This window comes from Hydra vulgaris, chromosome 08 (genome assembly GCF_038396675.1).
Source record: "Hydra vulgaris chromosome 08, alternate assembly HydraT2T_AEP".
In the NCBI taxonomy this organism is placed as follows: Eukaryota; Metazoa; Cnidaria; class Hydrozoa; order Anthoathecata; family Hydridae; genus Hydra; species Hydra vulgaris.
In genome coordinates this window covers 18643120-18664172 of record NC_088927.1, presented here as the reverse complement: position 1 = coordinate 18664172, position 21053 = coordinate 18643120, and the positions used below count along the sequence as shown (strand labels likewise).

Genomic DNA, 21053 nt, shown 5'->3' with positions numbered 1-21053 from the left:
GATTAAAAATGCCTCTTTGTTATCTGGAATTCCAGCACTCTATTGCAAATTTCAATTTTTGGTTCAATTTCTTTTGGTAGATCACTATCCGAAGGTGCGATTTATTCCTTTTTATTTTGCATCAACTTTTAAATTTAGCGTCTGACAGCGACATAGTTCCTTTATATCAGCAACAAAAGAGTGTAGAAATAGAGGGTCAAAAAGACAAAGGAACTAGTTTGATTTATTTTGTTCAATACATTTTTGAATATATATATATATATATATATATATATATATATATATTTCAATAATGTTCCTTTGTCTTTTTGTATTTATATATATATATATATATATATGCAGGGCCGTCTTAAGGCCATCGGGGGCCCTAGGCTAGACTTAATTTGGGGGCCCCCTTTTTCCTTAGTAAAAAAATTAAATCAAATACTAAAATAGGAAACATTTATTAAAGCAATGATAAAATTTACATGTGACGTTTACGCGATTTTTTTCTTGAAAATTCTTTAATAATATCATCAAAATCAATGGTTAAAAGAACATCTGATTCAATTGACATTAACGACAAACAGTTCAATCTTTCTTGCAGCATGGTTGAGCGGAGTTCATTTTTTATAAGTTTTAGTTTTGAAAATGATCGCTCGCCAGTGCAATTTGAGACCATCATTGACAGAAAAATTCTAAGGGAAATTTCAATATTTGGAAAAGTTGATTCCAAGTGGTCTCTTTTTAATGTTGAGTAAAATTCTGCAAATGAATGTTCATCTTTTGAAATGTAATATTTAAATTGCTGGCACTCAAAAAAAAGTTCATTTTCATTTATGTCCTTCTTATAAATTTGTGCTAGGTTTGAACAATGATCTTTTAGTTCAACATTGGCAATTGTTTGAATGTTTACTAGAAATCCGAAATTGTCATTGATCTTCTCATATGCTGATGTTCTTTTTTCTAAATTTGATGTTAGTGAATCAATAACAGGAAGGTATGTTTCAATTTTGAATTTATAACTTCCCTGAAATTCCAATTCTTCAGCCTCACCATCAAAGAAGGCCATACGTCGGCTTCTTTTTTTTGTTCTTTTTGAGGAATCTTTGTAGTCAGTGTTTGGAAGCAAGATTTTGGCTTTTTCCTGGTAATTCTCAAATTGACTCCTCAAATCTTTAATGAAATGCAACAATGACTTTAGAATCCGAACTGCAACATCCAGGTTTAAATTTTCTTTCTGTAAAATCTTCGATGTTTCATGAAAATGACAAAGAATATCATTCCAGAAAATTGTCAGAAAAACAATCTCAAAAGTGTTCATTTTCGTGATGAGATTTTGAGCATCATTTTGAGTTTCTTTTGACTGACTTATATCCTTGATCAAAAATTCAAGTGCTTTTTTAATCTCATCATAACTGTCATGCAGACAAGTCACAGCATCTGCACGTGCTGACCATCGAGTTCCAGAAAGCTGTTTGACAATTTTTTTGCCTTTGCCAACAAAAGACAGAAGCACTTGCCAACGATGAGTTGATGCAGAAAAAAAGTTGTAGAGGCATTGAACAAAGTCAAAAAAAATAATTGCTTCTAAACAACATCCAGCTGCACTGTTGCCAACCAGATTTAAAGAATGTCCAGCACAAGGAATAAACAATGCTGATTCACTTTTGTCTTTAATCATCTTTTGTAGGCCTGAGTACTGTCCTGCCATATTTGATGCATTATCGTATGACTGCCCACGACAGTCAGATATTGAAATTTCATTTTCTTGTAAAAAATTCAAAACCACTGTTTCTAAATGTTCAGCTCCATGCCCGTGAATGGGAACAAATTGCAAAAAACGCTCAACTGGTGCCAAGTCTTTAACATATCGAACTGTAAAAGTTAATTGATCTACATGTGACAAGTCTGGAGTTGAGTCAACGCTGATTGAGTAGTATTTTGTTTTTTTTAATTCAGAAATTATTTCGCTCAAAACTTTATTTCCCATTAGGCATATAAACTCCTCACAGATATTGGCGGAGAGGTATGAAGTATTACCTTTTCCAGAATTTCCATGTTTTTTCATGTGTTCATGTAGGAATGGGTCAAACTGGCTAAGTAACTCAAGAGTTCCTAAATAATTACCATTTTGCTCTGAACCAATGGTTTCATTGTTTCCACGAAATGGCAATCCTCTTGATGACAAGAACTTTACAACTGCAACAATTCTTTTCAGCACATTTTGCCAGTACAATTGTTCGTTATGTAACTGTTTTAATAATACAGAGTCAAGCTGGCCACTTTCTCTCTGCCGACTGGAGTAAGTAAGCATATTTTTGTGATGTTCAGAACCATTCTCGTGTCCAGATATACATTTTAAGGCATTTTTCCAGTCATCAAATCCAGTTGTGGAAAAATTAGAGTGTTTGCTGGAGAATAAGGTACAAGCAAAGCAAAAAACAGAACCTGTTGAAGGTGAGTATAATAGCCATTCACGATTGACAAATTCGCCATTGTGTAGTTCACGTCTAAAGCAAGATTTTGATAAGTACCTTTTTTGTCCGCAACTCAACCTTTCCGAATTTTTGAAGCTCCCATCATTGTTCTGGCACATGGACGGGCCATTAGAAATCCAAAGTGATTGAGCTTCTTGGGATAACTGATGCCACAATGCTGGGTCAGTTTCTTGAGTAGTTTTTGTTGTTGCGTTTGAATAAGTTTTAATTTGATTTGATTCTGGCTCCTGTGCTGGTTCTGGCTCCTGTACTGGTTCTGGCACCTGTGCTGGTTCTGACTCTTGCTCTGGTTCTGGCTCCTGCTCTGGTTCTGGCTCCTGTTTCGGTTCCAGTTCCTGTTGAATTTCTAGAGTTTCATTTGGCAGCAAAGCACTATCAATGCTTACGAAATTTGAAGTTGGACAAAGAAATACATCTTCGGACACAACAGGCTTTGACTTTTGTACCAAAAGAAATGATGTCAAAGGAAGATATTTTGAAATGTCTTCTTTTGCTTTAGCGGCTTTTTTCCTCTTTGCAGCACCACTTTGATAAGTCCGATTAGACATGTTAAATGACTTTTTTTCAAAACAGTTGTTTTAAGTTGATCACAGCAATTTCAAATTCAATCTAATGGGATATTTTAAGTGCTTGTATTTAATACTTCTTATCGGAAAATTTATGTTTATTTTCGGACGCATGCATGCATTTTTGCTTATCAAGAAAAAAAAAATTCCCTAGGAGGCCCCCAAACTGAAAAACTGATACTTTTCTAAAAATAATTTAAAAAAATCTTATCAAGAAAAAAATTATTCCCGAGGGGCCCCTAAACTATGATTTCTTCAGAAAATTTAGAAATATAATTTTTTATTTATATAAATTTGAAAAAAAATCCAGACACATTTTGGGGGCCCCTAAAAATCGGGGGCCCTAGGCTGCAGCCTACCTAGCCTATGCGTTAAGACGGCACTGTATATATGTATATATATATATATATATATATATATATATATATATATATATATATATATATATATATATATATATATATATATAAATATATATTGGAACTTGTGTGAACAAACCAAATTCCAGATTGATAAGGTTGTACAACAACTCTAAATTTGAGATTCTTTTCGACATTTAGATAACTGAGTTATGCAAAAAGGGAATTTTTAATTAAATGTAAATACCATGTGTTTATATTTATTCTGAAGATTTCTTTTATTACCAAAAAAGATTTTCGTGTTGATTTGTATTTGTCTTTTACCTGAATGCAAATAATTGGTGTTGTCAGAATTTAGGATTATATAACTTAAATAGTTGTAAATTTTGCACATATTTATAAGCTTTTTGAGACCAGAAAGTATTGAGCTTAATGGTATAATATACTTTTACGTGTTTTTAAATTAAATTATTTTTAAATTTACCTTTGAAAACATATATAAAGTTTTCGCTTCAACAATGTCCTTAGCAATAAAGTTTTTGGTTGTTTTTCTCAGAAATTAATTCACAAACTTTAAAACAAAGTTTTTTTGTAAGGTAGCTAAAGCTTTAAATATATAAGTAGTATAAACTTATTTGTTGATATTTGTATTTGTTGATATTTGTATTTGTTGATATTTGTTGAAAATGAAATATAGATAAGAAAAATACCATGAAGGTGGAAAAAGTTATTCTAAAGCATTATTTTAAAAATATTTCTTTATTTTGTTATTTTTCTTTGTTTGTGATTTTTTATACTTAAAACACGCATATTTATGCTTCTATGCATCATTTTTGTTTGGAATATTTAGGATTTGTTTATCAGTGCATAAGTTAATATGTGAACTAGAATCTAAATATTCCTGCAAGTATTCATGGCCGACGCCACCGGGGGGCCAGGGGCACGGTCTTCCTTCACTTTTTTTAAAAGACCTTTTTTTTTTTTAAGAAATTTTAAGATATAGAGGATTTTTTTTAGAAACTGACGATTATATCACCATTCCCCCCCCCCCCCCTAAAATCTAAAAATAATCATAAGTTTTTAATTCAAAATGCAATGGCGGTTTTATACCGAGTATCGTAACGGAATAAAAACCTCTATGCATCACAGGACAATATTTTTAATTATTGATATATGATATCGGTAAATTATTTTTATTAAACTTTGACAAAAATAATGTTCTCTCTATTTTTAATCGAAACATATCCCAGTGGGCACACCAACGTTGGAACAGCGTTAAATAATGTTATTATTTAGGTTTTAATAACGTTGGATTAACGTTGAAAATGAAAAGAATGGATAAAGTTAGATTTTCTAACGTTACAACGTAAAATTTTCCGACGTTAATCAACGTTGTAATTCCAATGAAAAATTGAAAAATAACGTTTGTGTGACGTTGTTTTTGTAAAATGACATTGTAATAGCGTTATTACAATGTGATTTTGATAAAAAATCGCGTTAGTGTAACATGTTAGTGACACATCACATTGGTGTAACATGATAGTAATAATCCATAATCCATTAATCCATTTATTTAACCAAAAATTGAAAAATTACAAGTAAATTAAATTAACTTAAAAATAATAATAATAACAATAAAGCTATAATAAATTAAATAATAAGACAAAAAATATGAAAACACTCAATTAATAACAACAATAAAATAAAAACAACACAAATAAAAACAAACTTTCGCATACGAAAAGGCAAAACACAAAAACTACAAAATGAAAATGCAAACACAAAAACTTCTACAAAATAAAAGAAATAATAATAATAATTTTTTGTTATTTTCGGCGAAAAAAAAGGTGTAAAAAAGTTGGTGGCGACTTAGTACAAATCAATGTTCGAATTTTCTTTTGTTAGTTTTTTCAAGTGTTAATTTTGAGCATTTACTTTTTTAAGTGTTTCTTTGTTTATAATATGACTCGTTTTTTTTTACTCTTCATTTTCTTTTGATATTTTCAAATTCTTTACTTTAACAATTGACAATTAACTCAGTTTTTGATTTTCTTTTTTTATTTCCTTCTTTTTTTTCAACGGTTAAAAAAACACGACCGCCATCTGCGATGACCTTGCCAAGAAAGTAGTGACATTCGCATTAGTGAAACATGGTAGTGACATATCACATTGCGTTAATAAAATTTTGAAATTTTGATGGAAAATAATGTTAGTGTAACCAACTTTATTACAACGTAATTCTGATAAAAAATAACGCTAGTGCCAACCTTATTATTAAGTTAGATTTAGCTGGTCGATGTCGTCCAACATAACTCAACATAAATCAAACGTTGGAATGACGTCGTGTGCCCACTGGGATCATTACTACAACATTTTGAGGATTATAAAGAACAAACACTTTGAGGATTTAAACATATTACTATCGTTATCTACTTTTGAGTTTTTTGAGTTTAGTTTTTTTTTTTTAGTTGATTGGCATAACTTAAACAAAATTAAAATTCAAAAGATTAAAACTGTAACCATGTAAAATCTCCGCCATCCCACTACACAGAATGAGTAAATTTCACAAAGTCATAACTTTCAAACACTAAAAAATATTTAAAACCTGTCGATAAATTTAAGTTTAACATGGTATAAAAACATATTTTACTAATTGTCTTCACATTAGGAGAAAGCGAACTTTTGAGATATTTTTGTTTGCATGTTTCAAACAGATTTTTTGCCTCACATTCTCAATTGGAAAAAGCATTCTCGAGTGCATTGTTTTTTGAATTCTTTTAACTATTTAAATTAATTTCAATTTATTTTTTAATGAAAATATTTTACTTACTAGCAATTCCATGATATGCGTTAATGCATTTTTAATCGAAATAATCGAAAAACCAAGAGTTTGCGGTATTTACTTTTTTTAAATAAAAAACAAACTTTATTATAATATTGCAAGAACCTATCTGTATTATAAAAACTAAACTTTTCATAACTTTTATTTATATTTTCACAGATATAGCTCAAAATACGCGTGCAACGACGTGACGTCGATTTGCCACGCCGTGACGCTCTTATTTGTGCAATAACTCATAAAATAGAAAGCAAAAAATAAATAAAAATTTATCCTAAAGAACATATATTTTTTTACCAAAATAATATAGCTTTAAAAATTTTTTTATACACATAGATATTATAAAATTGTATTTCTTCGATAAAAGCAAAACATCGAGGCATGTGGAATTGTTGTTACCACGCATTGTTTAGTATAACTGAAAAAGTAAAAAAAAAATTTTGATACTTGTAATTTTGCTCTCAATAAATTTGCTGTGTTTTGTGTTCTTTAAGGTTATGTTCTTAATCCTCTTTTGTTTTTAATGTAGGGTAATAATCTAAACAACTCTGCTCACTTCTCGTCAGTTCATCTACTCGCATATGATACAAATCTCTCGTATATTAACAAATCACATCATTCACTATGCAAGAATATGAATTCCAATATTAAAGATTCACTGGATATTAAAGGTATGTTACTGGTTAAATGCAAATTTTGTTTGTCTTAACACCGAAAAAACAGATCTAGTTTTTTATATTTCCGAGAAAAACAGATCCCATTTTTTATATTTCCGAGAAAAAAACTTTTTTGATAACAATTGTTAAACTAAAATCAAAGTACTAATAAAATTTTATACTCTTTGATGTTTATTAAATAAATTAGGGTTTTGATTGATTACAATTTGCAATCTTTCATAGAATTTTCATTTGATGAACTTCGTAAGAAACTCGAGATAACGGTATGCTTTTAATAATTTAGCTTAAATTTTTATAATTTGACAAACTAAGATCTCTAAATAATCAATTGCAACACCTTTAGAAACCACTTTTAACTTACTTAGTTTCTTTAAAAATATTGGCCATTAATAACAATCCATCATCTTTTTTTTTGATATCATTTGACATTGATTGATAATAAGTCAATGATTGTTTGACTCTTTTCAAATATAAAAAGTTTTAATTGATGAGCATCATATTTTCTTTCAAATAAATATAGATATTCATAAAAATATTAATGCACTAGTTATCTTGTCTTGAAGAGTACTACAAAAACACAAATACATGTAACGAGCTGCTTGCAAAAAACCGCGTCAATCAAAAACATCAGATAACAAGAAAAAACTGGTGTTTAGCCCATAAAATTGGTTCTAAGAGCATGTGGCACAATAAACCCAGATTGTTTTATGTATAGAACAAAGCAAGATAGTGGCAGTTTTTATTTGCCTTCAATAAAAAAAGTACAATAACAGAATAGCTTTATTACAAATATAATTGGCAGGACTTCCAGAAGATCATACGATCTTTTTATGAAGCCCTTTACAATATCATTATTATTACAAATGTAATAATAATGATAATATCAATAATAATAATAATAAAAAAAAATTAAATTAACCAATAAATTCAAAAAATCAATATTAATCTATATATAACCGTGCATTTAAAACATCAATATACTGGATAAAATATATGAAACAAAAGAACTAAAAACAAGAAAAAATATTTTCTGTTGAAAAGATAACCTTTTAATTTTGGTTTAAAAGAAGTTTAAGTCCATTTCTAAGGCAAATTAAAGTTAGGCAAAATTATTTTATTTCATAAATAAGGACCGCCATAAGAAATAAACAGTTGCTCAAGTTTAGTTTAACAGCAAGGTTCTTGAAGATTTTTTTTATAACGGATATTGTATTTGTTAATGGGTTTTACTTTATAATGGTTCATAAATACATCAGGAGATAAATGATTTTTACATTTAAACATGAAACATAAAATATTATAAACGTTTAGTTAGTTTACATTTAAGGCTTTCATTTCTCTCAAAAGTGGTTTTGAATTTGAAAAACGAATCACAAAATTAAGCGAGCTGCGTGTTTCTGATGCTGATAAAGAGATTTAAGTTGAGTGTTGTGCGCGCTTTCCCATACAATATTTGCATAATTTAAATGGTAGTGGATAAACGAATAATATAGTTGTTTTAATTGTTGTTTATTTAACATCTGTCGAACTTTATATATAATTCCAATACTTTTAGCAACTTTCATAGAGATATTATAGATTTGTTGTTTCCAGGATAAGTTTTCGTCTACAAGAACTCCAAGAAGTTTTGTAACATTTTTCCTTTTTCGTATTGTATTATCAATAAAGAGGTCGGGCATGGTTTGAAGAAAACAACATTAAAATCATGTCTTGGCCTGCTAATAGTCCAGATCTCAACTGCATAGAGAATTTATAGTCTTGGTTAGACCACAATCTTGGTAAAATTAAAATAAAAAGTCTGGACTAGCTGAAAGAAGAAATAAAAATATTACTGAGTAACGCTCCAAAAGATCTTACTTGAAACTTAGTGAACTCCATGCCGAAACGGCCCAGAGGAGGGAAGGGGGGGAGGGGAAGGCACACTGATTAATTAGGTACACGGACAAAGGCGACCCTAAATAAAAAATTTTATTAAAATTTTTAATAATCATAAAAAGCACTACGTCTTAGAGAAATTTAAAACAGAATCTAAAAGACTCTTATTGCAATTAGTATTTATTACAACAGACTTCAAATATTTATTATTCTAAATTTAATTCAAAAGAAAAAAAAAACGTTATTATTATTACTAAATGAATATATCTTATTAAATATTAATATATAAAATGTGTATGCATTAATATATATGTATATTTATATTACTTTTATTTTAAATCTTTTATTTATAGCAACCGTGGCGCAGTGGTAGCGCACTTGCCTCAGAAACGTAAGATCCTTGGTCCAAACCCCACCTCTGGGCAAGTATTGCGACATCGGTTGGGATGAAGGCGTAAACATCCAATTAAATGCTCTGTGCTCCGTAAGGACTTCTTGAGGAACCTACAAAAAAAAAATAGTAAAAATATACTATAGTTTCACGTTCTTTTAAAGACATTTTTTGCATTTTTCAAAATTTATATGTATTTTAAAATGGATTTTGTATATGTTTGCTTTTATATAAACACAGACAATATATAAACGGGGCTCGGTGATAAGACAGTTTTATGTCTTTTTCTTACTCCAGCCTAAATTTATATATGTAGTATGTATTTATTGTAAATTTATCAAACGGCAAACTTTCAAATCGGCAAATTATCAAACATCAAAAAAAAAAAAGGAAGATTTTTTGCATAATTTAAGCAAAATTTTTTTTGTTTATTTGTTTGTTTGTTCATTTAACAATATTCTCTGGTAAAAGTGTCGTTGGTACATAATATATGAAGAACACGGAAACGAGAACCGTTTAACAATACAAAAATTATAAACCAATTATTTCAAAAAAATATAAAATAAAAAGTAAATACCGTTTAAGAAAACCTTCATACAAATAAAATAACCTCAATTATAAAACACCGTTTAACAAAACAATAAAAAAATAAAATCAAATATTTTAAATTAGTAAATACCGTTTTTATAAAAACCGTCATACAAATAAAATACCGATTACAAAAACAATAAAAAATAAAAACAAATATTTTAAATTACATTTAGATATTTACATTTACTTATAAAAGAGAAACGAGATCAGAAGAACTCGAAAATGTTTTCTATTGAGAAAATAACTTTTTTCAGTTTGTTTTTGAAAGAAGAAAAATTCCAACTTTGGGAAAAATCAAAATTTTTTAAAACTATTTGGTTCCACAAATAAGCTCCGCGATAAGATATAAGAGACCTTCCAAAATTTGTATGCGAATATTGTTGATAAATAAAATTGTCATTTCTTAGATCATATTTGTTTTTGGGCTTTATTGCATATAAATTTTGAAAAGGTATTGAAGTTTATCTTACATTTAAATATAAAGCAAAGAGTGTTAAAAACATTTAGTTGGTATATATTAAGAATACTCATTTTGAATAAAAGTGGTTTTGCATGAGTAAAACGATCTTTAAAATTTATTAGTCGAGCTAGATGCTTCTGTTGCCGATAAAGAGGATCTAATTGACTTTTTTTAGCACTGCCCCATGCAATATTTGAATAATTTAGATGGCATTGAATAAGTGAGTAATAAAGTTGAATTAATGCGTGTCTATTTACAAAACTTCTCGCTTTATATAATACTCCAATATTTTTTGAAACTTTGTTGCGCAAGGTTTCAATATGATTTTTCCACGTAAGGTTTTCATCAATAAAAACACCAAGAAAAAGTATAACTTTTGATTATTTTATTTGAATATTATCTATATATATTTGAGGCATATCATTTGGCAATTTAAGACAAAATCGAACTTTTTTTTTTCTGTGAGATATTTTGTAAGATTTTTAGAATTTTATAACATGAAATGAAATTGAAATTTAGGTTAAGTTAAATAGAAATTTCACAATTTCTATTTGTTCTGCGTTGAAGGACTGCAATGGCTCCAATATAAATGTAGTTAAAGTTCGAACTACATAACACTTATCCGAAAAGCTTGTTTTAAAACAATATCAATATTATGTTACATAAATCAGTTAAGTTACTCTCATTCCAACACTTTTCAAATATTCTTTCTCAGTAAATTCATTCCAATTAATTTGATATTGTGAAATTGTATTTAATTCTTTAATTCCATTAAGAATTAAATTCTATATAAAAAATTCATTTCGGTTACGAAACAAATAAAAAAATTATTATTTTATTTAAAAATAACTCACATTTTAGAGTAAACACGTCAAGCCCAGTTTTTGAAAGCATGATTCAGTGTCCAAATAAGGGCAGAAAAAAAGTTGTTAAAGAATACAAGAATAAACGTACACTGGAAGAGTGTGGCTTCGATAAAGTTTTAAAAAAAAAAGGCATCTAATATCTTTACGTACGAGCAAGTAGTCAAGGTATAAGTTAACAGCTTTGTTTTTTTATTCACAATCTTATATTCATAATTTCATTCCAAAACTGTAAAAAAATTCTTTTTTAGATGGACCATGCTACTAACAGCGCTGATAAAAGTTCAAGAAAGCCATCTTCCCCTTTAAATTTATTAACGGTCTCTGAAAAAGATGATGATAATTGGGTGAGTTTAGGACGCATTCTTATTTTATGCAAAACCTGCAGATATTAAAATAATACCACAATTCTCAAATGCTTTTTTTAATTTAGGCTCAAGAGGCGATTTAACTAGATGATTATGCAGCTAGAAACAATCCCGTTTTGTTGAGAATTTTATCCGAAGTCGAACGCGATCTAGTCATACCAAATAGACCACCTCAAAATCCGGAGCTTTTTTCTAGAGATTCCAAAAATAAAAAAGTTCCTGCCATCATTTCTTACGAAACTTCTCTCAACGGAGAGAATATTAACAGAAACTGGCTTATCTGGAGTGGAACGGCAAAGGCTTTCGTTTGTTTTCTCTGCTCAATTTTTGACAAAAGCATAATTTTGGCCCTGGATTTCAGTCTTTCCTTTTGATGTGGAATGGCAGGGTAAAAGATAATTGGCGAAAGCTAGAAGAAAAGATTAAAAGCCACCGTGTAATGTTTAACACAGAAATCACTACATCGTCTGGAAATCAGTTTTGAAACTTTAAAGCCTTGAAAAATCAGACCGTGATTGATTCAGAACTTGAAAAGTCAATAAAAAATGAGGCATCTAAGTGGTATGAAATTTTACGCTGCGTCCTAGACATCACTCTCTATTTAGATTCGAGAAATCTAAGTTTTCAAGGTGTGTTAGCAGTTTATGTTCATAAAATAGTTTTAATGTTGCTTGAAATATTAATCTAGATGTAATCTTTGTTTCAATATTATGTTTATATTTGTGTAGGTTCATCAAACATGCTGAACGAGTATGACGAGAACGATAATGGTAATTTTTTAGCCACTTTTGAGCTGTTGGGGAAACACAATCAGACACTTCAGTTAAATCTAGAAGAAGTTTCTCGACACCAAAAACAGTTCATTATGGCATGTGGTGAAACTGTTTTTGCTCCTGTTATCGAAAAGATCCACACAATCATTTATTTTTCTGTTATTGTTGATGGAACTGCGGACGTGTCGCATACGGAACGAATTATTTTCGTTCTTTGATTTGTCCGCCTAGGAACTGACAACCAATTGATAGTAAAAGAGCGTTTTCTGAAGGTAGAAAATCTGGAGAGAAAAAGGTTCTGACATTGCGAAGCTGATTATAGACTTTATGGATCAAAGCCGAACTGATTTAAAGAACTGCAGGTGGCTAGGGCTATGATGACGGGGCTAATATGTCCGATGTATACAAAGGAGTGCAGGTCATTATTCTCAAGAAATTTCCTTAAGTTGTGTTCATGCCTTGCAGTACGCTTTGTCTCAATCTAGCTGGTGTTCATTCTGCAGAATCCTCTACTGTAGTCAAGAACTATTTTGGCAACATCCAATTGTTGTAGTACTATTTTAGTAGTAGCCCCATGCGCTGGAATATTTTGACTAAAACAACTGGGTAGTCTCTTCACCAAACGTCCCAAACAAGATGGAGTGCGCGCATAGAGCCTGTCCGGCCATTTTCAAAACGACCAAAAGAAATACTTAAGTCATTGAAACTTTTTGAAGAACTTGATTTAGAAGATCATCAACTTCTTTCTGGTTCAAGGCTTCTTCCATGTGTCAAAGATGTTTACCTCCTTCAATCAGAAAGCATTTCTTTGGAAGACGAGGCAAAGTTATTAAAGACTTTAACAAAGCCTCTAACAAGCAAAACTGGTTGCATCTGGGTTAGCTTGGTTTGTGTTTCAAAATGATTTTGTTAAAAAGAGGACAAGGAAAAGGAAAACACTTCACGGCAAGTGAATGAACACAGCCCACTTCCACGAAGATGAATCAAAAGGTTTTGAGGTAAACGTACCTAATGTTGCTCTTGACACGCTGTTCCAGCAGATAAGATACAGAATAGATACAGCTCAAAATACAACGAATATGTCTTCTTTCATATGGTGTTCTCAATTTCCTTCTAGTGATGAAGAAAAACTTAGTCAGAAAGAATAATGCAAAGTCCTGGCAAATCTCTACGTAAATTATGTAAAAGAAGAGTTAATTGAAGAAATCCATCATCTATATGTTCTAAAGCGATCGAGTACTTAAAATCTCTTTCTTCCATCGAGTTGCTCAACGGAATCTACCAGAAAGGTCTTCAGTCAATATTTCCTTCGATCTGTATTTTGCTTCGCATTTTTGATACAATCCGGGTTTCAGTGGCTGAAGGAGAGCGCTCTTTCAGTAAGCTTGCTCTCATCAAATCCAAATTGCGATCAACAATGATTGCAAAACGCCTTACTAACTTATGGTGGTTTTAAGTGAAAACGTCCTTGCCAAGACTTTATCGTACGAAAATGTAATCTCTAGTTTCGCAAAGAAGAAAGCCCGCAAAGTAAAATTTCTGTAGTTTGACTTGTCTTCATAATTAACATTTTATTGGTGAAATATATAATTCAATTCATTTTAAATTGTATTTGCATTTTTGTTTTATCATATATAACCAAGTTTAAATATAAATTGTTTATGCGCAGTTAGTACAAAAATAACTATTGTTTTCATTAGATTGTAAGGTGATAGTAGACATACGGACGATAAACAGTGAAATTCATACTTAATTCAATATAACCAGGAATCCAAAGTTTTGGGCACTGAACAAAAATTGACCCTGATTTTGTTGTTTTTAATTGTTTCGTGTTGTTGTTTTTTTTCAAAAAATTTTTATTACAGTTTGTTAATTTTGTTGTTGTGGTTTGTTTATTTTAGCCACTTTTTTTTTTTTTTGATACATACGAACACTTGTTTTCATTTTAATATTTTTGTTTTTAATTTTTTTTATTATTATTATTTTATAATAAATTTATATTGTGAAAATTCAATTTGTTTCAATAAAAAAAAAATTAAAGAAAAAATCTCTTTTAAATTTTAAAATATTTTATTTCAAACTTATATTCTTACCAAAGTAAAAAATAGATTGTAATTAATGGCCAATACTGTATTTCTATATACGCTAGATAACCAAGGTTGGATGATGTCATCATTTTAGTTTATATTCTTAACTCGAGCGAAACGTTGTACACCAACTACAATTAGAACAAAAATAATTGTCTAACCAAGCTTTTCTATATTTTTTATTTTTTATTTTAGATGCCACAAAAGTCCTTACGGTCTTATCACAGAGCACCGCGAAAGAACATTTAAAAAGAGGTTCACACATCCTTCTTTACCGATGTTGTAAAACTTCCCCAGAGGTGACATTGAATCATTAGACTAATAGTAATTTTGTCACAAAGTAGTTAGTTTAGTAACGTGTTACTACTAAAGTATGAATATGTGTAAGAATATCAGTAAAAAAAGCTGAACATATACGGGTGTACTTTACATACGGTAACAAACCGGTGTCATTGGTAGACGATGATAATGCAAAATTGAGTTGTTTGGATTTAGCAATAATTTTAGAAGATATTAGCGAACCAATGGCGAGTTTAAAGAGGGATAGTGTTACTACCTCATAGCAACCCCCCCCCCTCCCCCCTTGGAACTTTTTATCAGAAATATTCTTTTGCAAATTGGCTATTATACAGAATTGGACTATTATAATGACGAATAAAATTGTCTATTATCCGTAAAAAAGAAAGTTACTTTTAAATGGAAAAAAGCTGACCTTTTTTTAATAAATAAAAAATAAACATAAACAACTTTTGATTCACTTGCAGTTTACCTGACATTTGCGAAGAAAATCCTCGTGTAAAACATTTAGCAATTTAGGTTAGGATATTTGAAAAAGAATAGATATTTAAACATCCTGCCTCCAATGAATGTTACAGTGTTTAACGAGTTATAAACAAATGTATAAAACTCATATTTTGATATTGCAACATGTTCTATGAACAATCCTTCATCTGAATTAAAAGAATCCATATTTGCAACTGACTTAAATAAAAGTGGTATTTTAAACGAAATCATATCATGTGAATTTTGGCAACGAATAGGTAATGCATCGTTATTGGAGTTGCAAAAGTAATATCAACTAACTCAAAAAACTATTTAGATAATCGTGTAACTTACGGAATCTAAATACATAAAGAATTCACACGGTAATCTAAATACATAAAAGTATTTAGATTATCGTGAGAAGAATATAATTTAACTCATTATTGCAATATAAACCATAAACGCGTTCAGTTGGTACTATGGAAACTGCAGCTATTTATTTTAATCAGATCAATTGGAATTCTGAAAAAATTTTTTTTTTTTTTTGTTCTTTATTACATGAAAATTTTTATACAAATACTTATATATTTGTTAAAAAATGTTTACAATTGAAGATTGTGGTAAAATAATGATAAAAATTAAATAAAAATAAATAACGCGGAAACTAAAAGAAGACTTAGAGGTCTCGTCATAAGAACCGCTAAAGTTTGACGCGTCAATAAAAGTTGATGTAAACTTATACAATGCGACTATCACATAATTTATTGGTTATAAATATAATATTTGAAGTTTTCCTTAAATTAACTTGAAATATGATAGGCTTTACTAGGATCATTAATCTTTGGAATTTTTTTTCATTATTTTTTTTTTTTTTTCTGCATCTTCTTTTCAGTATAGCACAATTTTCTAGACGAATATCAGTTTTCTTAAAAATTATTTTCTTCAACCGTTGTAAAACACCTCTGCAAATACATTATTGAATAGATTAAGTCTATCTTTTTTTTCTTTCTTTTTTTTTTAAATATACCATGATTGTCTTTGTCGAATATTGTTTAGTATATCACGATTGGCTGGTCGAATTTTTAATTACAAGATTTTTATTGTCATATGATGAATATTTTCCACTTGGTGATTTGTAAAAGTTCTTCTTTGACCCGTGTGCAGCAACTTTGAACAATTTCAGCCGTTTTAGGCAAGTAGGTTAGTTTTGAAGGTCATACTAGTCACTTACGTGTATGTACATTCATAGCATCATATTGCATATAAAACATTTGTATTAACACAAGTAAACACATGGACATATACAAATAAAACACATAGATACATATTACATATATACACACATACATACATTAATGCATACATAAATACATACACACACTCATATATACATATATACACATACATACATGCATACATACATACATACATACATACATACATACATACATACATACATACATACATACATACATACATACATACATACATACATACATACATACATACATACATACATACATACAAACATACAAACATACATACATACATACATACATACATACATACATACATACATACATACATACATACATACATACATACATACATACATACATACATACATACATACATACATACATACATACATACATACATACATACATACATACATACATACATACACAGGCCCACCCAGAGATTTTGTGATGCTCGGGTCCAAAAATATAAACGATACTCTATCTTATTCCGAGTCTTAAAATCAAAAACAGCAAATAAATTAGTATATCTTTTTTTTTTACTTTTTTTTTCATTGTATTTTAAATCGTAAACAAAATAATTATATCATCAAGTCTTAAACGACGAACACATTTTCCAGGCCTTCTTAGTGGCGAAATTTGAAATGACTTCATCATATGAAACATTATTGGTTAAATCGGATTCAATGGAAAGAATTATTAAGTAGCACAATCGCTCCCGGCCCATTATAGATCGGAGATGTTCTTTAATGATAGCTAACTTGCTGAAAGATCTTTCATCTTCAGATGTTGAAACAGGCAATGTTAGAAAGTTTCTAAGTGAAACACAACTTGGGGAAATACCAAATGCAGACCCTTATCATAAGCTTCATTTAAAAGCTCAATAGGTTTTTCGCTGGTCAGAATATATATATATATTTTTTTTTTTGCGGTAAAAAAATGCTGAACTTCATCAGAAAATTCATTTTTACTTAAGTCTTCCGGGTAAAGCATTGTCAAACCTTCAATTTTTAACCGCAATTCCTCGTCTGTTAAAGATTTCTGTCCAGACCAAAGAAAGGAAAACTTGTTACATTCATCTTTGATTACTTTAAATCTTGATCTAATTTGACTAGTTAAATTGTCGAGTGCAACATTGAACACATTACATTCAAAGCTTTTTGAAGCTTTTTCATGGTTGTAACCATCAGTTTCATCGAGGAAAGTCTTCCGTTTTCGCATTCTCTTTGTTGCAAACACGGTCTCATCGAATTTAAAATTCTTTGCAACTTCTGTTGCCTCTACCAAAATTTTGGCCCAAGATAAACGAATTCTTTCCAGATCCATCAAAAGGCCATTTAAAATCTTCAATTCATCATCAAGAGTAAGTTGAGTGGATTGAAGCAGAAGACTCACGTTGTTAACTGCCATCAAACATTTAAGCCAAAAAGTGGTGAAAAACAATAAATTCAAAAGAATTCATCCATTTAATTAGGTAATGAACTTCGTTACTACCTTCGCCTGGAAGGTCCAAGTTTTTAAGACGATGTAATGGTTTTTAGATCTCTCTCGGCTTTTTCGCTAGTGGTTCGACTGCTTCTATCCTTGAGCTCGATCGTGTAGCAGAAAGTTTATGTAATGATATCCCTGTCTCCTCCAGAAGAATTTTCCAACGAACTGGGCTGTAGCTAAAGAGATTGTATAGCTTTTGGATATTTTCAAAATAAGATTTTACAAGAGCTGATGATTCAACAGCGTGTACACCACATAAGTTTAAACTGTGAGCAGAGCAAAGAATGAATATTGCTTGTTGATTATTCTGTCAAATCAAAGCTTGAACTTTATTGTAGACACCTGCCATATTAGCGCCATTGTCGTAACCTTGACCCCGACAATTTTTTATGTCCAGCTCATTTTATTTGCAAATAAGGTAGGGCTTGAATTTATTACATTTTTTAATTTTTTATAATTTAATAGCAATTTTTTTAAGAGTATGTGATGCCTTATATACTGTGATGCCCGGGGCTAAATACCTCAATTACCCCCCCCCCTCCGCTGGGCGGACCTGTACATACATACTTACATACATGCTAACATACATACATACATACATACATACAAACAAAAAAACATACATACATACATACATACATACATACAAAAATACATACATACATACATACATACATACATACATACATACATACATACATACATACATACATACATACATACATACATACATACATACATACATACATACATACATACATACATACATACACACATATATACATATATACATATACACGTATACGCACACACAGGTGCATACACACATACATTTATACACATAAATATACACACTCATACTCATACTATATTTTACAAAGTATACTTCACTAAACTATATATAACATTATTCAAAAAAAAATTTACAGAGTTAGTGCATAAGAACACAGTATTTGTTTACAATATATAATAACTTTAACAATAAAGTATTTTTCTGGAAAACACAAAATAAAAAAATTAAAATAAAAATTTAAAAAAAAAATAGGAATTTCATCAATTGAAAATAGAATATTTTTTAGTCTTAGTTTAAAGGAGGGATAACTACATTTCTTAAAAATATCAAATTTTTTTGAAATTATTCTATTCCACAGAAAAGCTCCAGTAAACGAGATGCAAAACTTTCCAAAATTTGTATGGTAAGAAGGTGGTCGAATGGTTTTATCATTTCTTAAGATATATTTGTTCTTTTCTTTCAAAGTAAATAAATTTTGAAAGGGTTCAGGAGATAAACTGTTTTTGCATTTATACATAAAACAAAGAACATTGAAAATATTCAGCTCATATATACTAAAAAACATATTGAAAATATTCAGCTCGTATATACTAAATGTCAATTAGGAGAGGCTTGGATGAGTAAAACGACCCCTAAAATTAATAAGGCGTGCAACATGTTTTTGTTGACGATATAGAGGTTCAAATTTACTTTTATTTGTACTACCCCACGCATCATTTGCATAGTTTAGGTGGCAATGGATAAATGAATGATATAGTTGAGTTAAGGTGTGCTTATTTAGGGTATTTCTTGTTTTATATAATATTCCAATACTTTTGGATATTTTATTGGCCAAATTTTCTATGTGCATGAGAGATTTTCATCAATATAAACGCTTAAAAATTAGGTAAAGCTTACTTATTTTATTAGAATATTGTCAATAAAAAGAAAAGGTATGTCATTTGGCAGTAAGTCTTTTTTAAAATGAGGGTGGAAGAAAATCCATTTGGTTTTCATCAATATTGAGAGATTATTTATTTGTTTTGAACCAATCAGAGATTTTAATTAGTTCGTTGTTCATGTTTTCAAATAGATAATTTATGTTGTTGTGAGATAAAAACAGATTAGTGTCATCTGCGAACATAATGGTCATTAAGTTTGAGACTTTATAGAGATCATTGATATAAATAAGAAATAGTAAGGGTTCTTATACTGATCCTGGGGCACTCGTCACATGTTATATCAAGCAAATTTCTATGCCAATTTGAACAACGTAGACATATTGCTTGCGATTACTTAGATAGCTTGTAATCCAATTTAGAACATTACCAGTTATTCCATAAAATTGTAACTTTTTTATAAGAATTTCATCATCTATGGTATCAAATGCCTTTGCTAAATCTATGAAAACTCCCAAAGTATATTGAGAATTTTCAAATAATTCAGTTATATTTCTTGAAAACTAGATAACTAGATGTTACGTAGAAATATTTTTTTTAAAACCATTTGGTTGATTTATGAGATTATTATTTAATAGGTGATTATATATTCTATTATAAAAAATTCTTTCTAAAACTTTTGAGAAAATGGAAAGAATGGATATAGGACGGTAATTGCTAATATTAGTTAAATCTCCTCCTTTAAATATTGGTATAACCTTTGCTATTTTTAATTGATTAGGAAAAATTCCTTGTCTGATGGAACATGAAAATATCCTAAAAATAATATTTTTTTAAGACAACATATGAATTAATAAAAATGTTTCCATTGATATCATCATGGCCAACGGCTTTGTTAGGCTTGAGCATTTTAAAAGCACATTCAAATTCATCAAAAGTTAGCTCAAAGGAGTTAAGATGTGATGTTAGGGGGAAAGAAAGATATTTTTCAAAAGCATTATTTGGTTGAATTTTTTTGGCTAGGTTTTGGCTAACAGGTACAAAATATTTATTTAGTTCAGCAGCTATCTTTTCTTGATTAATCAAGAGCTCTTCGTTTATTTTAATCGTTTTAAGCAAAGATATTTTTGTTGAGTGACTGCCTGTAGTTTCTCGAATGATTTCCCAAGTGCGATTTTAGTTTATATTTTTCTAGCAAATTAGTATAGTATTTATATTTAAGATTTTTTCTTTGTCGCTCAAAGATTTTAGCGTAATTTTTATAAATAGTTTTACTTTCTACTGATTTTGATTTTAAAAATTTAATATATAACTTTTGAAGATTTTCTTAGTTCCTTGGTAATCCATGGTGATTTGTTGTTTTTTGGTTTACGATTAGTTTTTATTTGTGGGAAATTTGATTCGTATATTTCAAAGAATGTTTAAAAAAAAATTGTTGTAGACTAAGTTTACATTATCTAAAATATTATTATGTTCTTAAATGATGTTAAATTTGCTTCATTAAAAATACGTTTAATGTGATATTGGTTTGTATGTGGCAA

At 29.5% G+C, this 21053-nt stretch overlaps 1 protein-coding gene and 1 long non-coding RNA gene across 2 annotated transcripts; one reads left to right on the top strand and one right to left on the bottom strand.

Annotated features, from left to right (window-relative positions):
- Positions 1-463: 463 nt before the first annotated feature.
- On the bottom strand, positions 464-3028 carry LOC136083092 (zinc finger MYM-type protein 1-like). The gene has a single exon (XM_065802497.1). It carries the CDS (start codon positions 3026-3028, stop codon positions 464-466), a length of 2565 nt encoding a protein of 854 aa, XP_065658569.1.
- Positions 3029-10942: 7914 nt separating this feature from the next.
- On the top strand, positions 10943-13963 carry LOC136084213 (uncharacterized). Its single transcript, XR_010640395.1, has 4 exons — positions 10943-11269; positions 11353-11448; positions 11535-12098; positions 12198-13963. It is a non-coding gene; the product is annotated as an uncharacterized LOC136084213 (long non-coding RNA).
- Positions 13964-21053: the final 7090 nt, after the last annotated feature.

What these genes read in the sequence shown, in the direction of transcription:
- LOC136083092 (XM_065802497.1), bottom strand. Translation starts at nt 3,028, where the DNA reads ATGTCTAATCGGACTTATCAAAGTGGTGCTGCAAAGAGGAAAAAAGCC.